At 24.8% G+C, this 4,695-nt stretch overlaps 1 protein-coding gene across 1 annotated transcript in view; it reads left to right on the top strand.

Moving 5' to 3' along the window:
* LOC111679852 (ras-related and estrogen-regulated growth inhibitor-like protein) overlaps positions 1-3,957 on the top strand; it is a 27,834-nt gene extending 23,877 nt beyond the window's left edge. Inside the window, exon 5 of the mRNA XM_046956530.1 lies at positions 3,228-3,957. Coding sequence (XP_046812486.1) covers positions 3,228-3,542 — 315 coding nt within the window. The 3' untranslated portion in view covers positions 3,543-3,957. The remainder of the gene's footprint in view (positions 1-3,227) is intronic.
* The last annotated feature ends 738 nt before the right edge of the window (positions 3,958-4,695 follow it).

The raw sequence follows: 4,695 nt of genomic DNA, 5'->3' as shown, positions 1-4,695 counted from the left end.
TAGTTCTGTTCTAGTTCTGTTCTAGTTCTGTTCTAGTTCTGTTCTAGTTCTGTTCTAGTTCTGTTCTAGTTCTGTTCTAGTTCTGTTCTAGTTCTTTTCTAGTTCTGAACAGAACTACTGTTCTAGTTCTGTTCTAGTTCTAATTCCGTTATGTTCTAGTTCTGTTATATATAGTATGAACATTAGTATCGCTTATAGTCAGGACTTTATCTATAATCTGCTATATTATCGTATATAGTTATGACTGTGATATGGTATTTTTTATTACTTTTTCTTGAATACTTTTCAATATATTTGTATTCCATAAAATATTTCTTTTCGCTATTTTAAAATTTAATTTCATCCAATAAATTGTTGTCTATAATCGAGATATTTTTAATCATGGCGACTTAAGTCTTTATGAGCCAATAAAAAACTGAAAAAAGAAATTTATTTAATAAAAAAAATTCTTTCTTTTTTTATAAATTTCCAATAGTGTGGGATTAATTTTTATACTTAAACGATTATTTATGATTTATTTCACAAAAATATTTTGTTTATTTTAAAGTTTATTAGCTTGACAATTTTTTTGTCGAAATTTATTTAGGTTTTTACTTTCTATCCGTTAACAAATCCTCTTATTTGAAATATTGTACATTTAGGTCATTGCAAAATTCAAGAATTTTTTAGTTTTGAAAAACAATAGTTAATGACATACTTTCAATATTTATTTGAAATTTCAAAAGTTAAATGTATTTAGTAGTAATTTCAATAATATCTTGTCAAATTTGAATAATTTACCTCGCATATTAAATTATTGATGTGTTTATTGAAGCATTTCGATCTTTTTTTTTTTCTTAAAGACAAATGACCGCCATATTGGCAGCCATTTGTCATTTTTTTCTATAGCAGTTTTAGAAAGCTACAAGTTCATTTAGATATTTGCAATAAATTTCTATGATAACGTATGAATATGTATTTTTCTCTCTTAACAATTGAATTTTTTTTAATTTTTTTAATTTAATTAAATAAAACATTTTGAAATTTCATTTATATTTAATTGTTCTAATTCATTTGTTTTTAGTTTTTTTTTTGGAATTTTATTTATTATTTTCATAATTTATTAGATAAATTAATGTAAAAAGCAACAACAAATTAATATCTCAATGTCTTACACATTTTAAAAGCTAAAAGTCATTTTCAATATCTCTTTTTTTCGTAAATAAAATGAAATATATTTTGCTATTTTGTTTTTAATTTTATTTATTTTTTTTATTTAAAATACCACGCGTCTTAAGTCTCAAGGAGGAAATAAGTGGCACCAGTTTATCCGCTCATATAAACTACTTTGCAGTTGACTAATGAAAAATTAAACAAAATTATTTAATAAATATTTTTTTATGAAAATAATTCGGGGTAAATGGCGCTGTTGTTTTCTTCTCAAAATAATTGGAGCGCAACCACAAGTTCAACGACATTTTTCAATATTTTTTTTCTTTAATTCGATAAATATTTTCATAATTTATAATCATTTCCCCAACCAGAGAGACAAGTCCCAGCCCCCTTAAGGGCTAAGAAAAATCCTTCAAAAAACCACTTAATGTTTTCTTTATAAACAAAATTATTTAACACACCTGAAACAGCTTATCTTTTAAGATGTCTAGAGGTAAAATATATATCTCAAGGTTGTTACAGTTTCTGTTTTAATTCCATTTATTTATTTGTTTTTTTTTCTTTTTAATTTTATAGCATTTTAATGTTTTTTTGCCTCTTTTTTAAGTAAAACAATAATTAATTGAAGGTTAATGTCTAATATTTAAGATTGCACAAGATTTTTTCCAACAATTTTAAACAATTTCTATCTAATATTTCAAAAATTAATCCCCTTATTTTACTTTAGTTTTAAGGTGGTCTGCTCTGTTTACTTTGGGGAATTTTTATACGATTTTCTTTTCTCTTGGCTTTAGTTATTAGGAAAGACCACTATTTTCTTGGAATAGTCATTAAAATGACTAATAATAAATTAAATAAACAAAATTTAAGAAGATTTTTTACATATTTATTTGATAAAAATCTTAATAAAATAAGTTTATTGAAAAATTTCGAGGGTAATTTTGAAAAAAATTTAAAATTTTAAAATAAGAGCGACAAACTTTCAACAATTTTCACTTCAGTTCTAGTTTAGTTCTTGTTAAGTTCTAGTTCAGTTCTTGTTAAGTTCTAGTTCAGTTCTAGTTCAGTTCTAGTTCAGTTCTAGTTCAGTTCTAGTTCAGTTCTAGTTCAGTTCTAGTTCAGTTCTAGTTCAGTTCTAGTTCAGTTCTAGTTCAGTTCTAGTTCAGTTCTAGTTCAGTTCTAGTTCAGTTCTAGTTCAGTTCTAGTTCAGTTCTAGTTCAGTTCTAGTTCAGTTCTAGTTCAGTTCTAGTTCAGTTCTAGTTCAGTTCTAGTTCAGTTCTAGTTTAGTTCTAATTTAGTTCTAGTTCAGTTCTAGTTTTGTTTTAGTCCTGTTCTAGTCCTGTTCTAGTTCTGTTCTAGTTCTGTTCTAGTTCTGTTCTAGTTCTGTTCTAGTTCTGTTCTAGTTCTGTTCTAGTTCTGTTCTAGTTCTGTTCTAGTTCTGTTCTAGTTCTGTTCTAGTTCTGTTCTAGTTCTGTTCTAGTTCTGTTCTAGTTCTGTTCTAGTTCTGTTCTAGTTCTGTTCTAGTTCTGTTCTAGTTCTGTTCTAGTTCTGTTCTAGTTCTGTGCTAGTTCTATTCTAATAAGATATCAGCTATGTATTTCAAATACAAAACTTTTACCCAACAGACTTCAAATTTAAAATGTTGATTTGTTTTTCATTTTTAATTCGAAAGTATGTTTAAAGATACATTTTTTATATAATTTAAACAACAATTTATTTTCAAAATATAAACAATTGCAATTTATTAGCTATTTTCATTGTCCTTTATTTTGTCTGTTGTTATTGTAAATATTTATCAATTATTTCCAGTTGTTTTTGAATTTGAATTTATTTTTAAAATGGCATTTGGTAAATATTTATTTACTAAAGATTTGTTGATGATTTATTTTTATAGGGGAATTTAGTTTAATTTAGAATTTTGTAATTGATTTAGTAAATAATAATAAAAAAATTGTAATTGATTAAATAAAATTTTAAATGAGTAATAAATTATTAATAAATAAATTTAATGTTTAAATTAAAGAAATAGAAAATCAACTAATTAAATAATATTTTCTTTACTGTTGTCATTTTAGGTCCAGGAAAAAGAAGGTGCTGCTTTAGCGGCTGCCCATTCGATTGGCTTCTGTGAAGTTTCTGTAGCCGAGTATACACCCACTTTATATAAAGCATTCGAGAAGCTTATAATCGATTCAAAGGCACGGCCACAAAAACAAAATCGTAAATTTTCCGTTAGTAAAATGTTGGGCACACTTATCGGCAATAATAGCTATAATCAAAAAACCATGGCCATTAATCAGGGCACCGTAGTGCCCTGTCACAAAGGAGAATTACACAAGTCAAGAGTTTTAAAAAGACGTCAGGGATTTACGGCCACCACCAGTCTGTGACCAGCAGCAGCCAATGAGGGCTGGTAAATTGAGAATATAAAATAACAACAACAACGTTAAAGCCAAAGAGTAATAAGACGCCTAAGTAAACACAGGAGATTTTTTTTTTGTTAGCGATGGTCATAATTGATTTTGCAATTGTGAATAAGCTAAATTAGCATTAATTTTTTTATATAAAAAAATAGAGTTTTAAGGAAAAAAAACAAATTAAAAGAAACTATTTTGTAGATTTTTTATATATTAACAAATGAGGAATTGAAAAGTTTTGAGAAGGAAATATTGAAGGATTTTAATGAAATTAAAGTAACAAGTACTTGGTACTGTTTTAATTAATTTAATAATTATTTTTGCTTAATTTTAAGTCAAACAAACTCTACTCTACTCATTTAAGATATTTTGTTTAAGTTAAACTTGTAAAGAAAAAGATAATGTTTTTGTTTTCTAAGTTTTTATTAGAAAATTGGAGAATATTTTTTTTTATTATTAAAAAAAAGTGAAAAAATAATTAATTTGTATTTAAATGGAATTTTGAATGAAAAAAAAACAGAAAACTGAAAACAGTAAACCGGCAAACTTAGACAATAGTTTAAAAGTATTTGTGTAAAATGTTAAAACTTAAACAAAATTAAATAGAAAAAAACACACATTCCTTCTAAATAAATGTTATAAATGTTAAATTTGAAATTGTTATTAAAAACCCTGCCCCCAAACCCTTATTAAAATTGTTAATTAAAAACCAATACCCCAATCTAACCACAAACACACTTACACAACCTTTAACAGTTCGAAATTTCATTTGAAAACAAATTGAAAATTTTTTACTTTTTTTCAATAACTGAAATTTTGTATTTTTTGTTCAAAATAAAATCAAAATTTTATTTTAAAAACAAAAAATACAAATGAAAAAGAACTGTGATATAAAAGGTTTTAATTTAAAAAAAACAAAAAAAAACTTTAAAAAAAAATTTAAAAAAAAAATTGTAAAATATATGTAAGTCTTAAAAGGTTTAAAAACTTATTAAGTTTTAAGGGATTTCATAAAAATTGCATCCACAAATTGTCACAAAATTATTTAAAAAAATTTCAAAAAATCCCTTAAAATTTAATTTATGTTTTCTCCTTTTCTCCCCAAAAAAAATACAACAAAGCAACT

Source organism: Lucilia cuprina, chromosome 2 (assembly GCF_022045245.1).
Source record: "Lucilia cuprina isolate Lc7/37 chromosome 2, ASM2204524v1, whole genome shotgun sequence".
NCBI lineage: Eukaryota > Metazoa > Arthropoda > Insecta > Diptera > Calliphoridae > Lucilia > Lucilia cuprina.
This window is presented reverse-complemented; position numbering and strand designations above follow the sequence as displayed.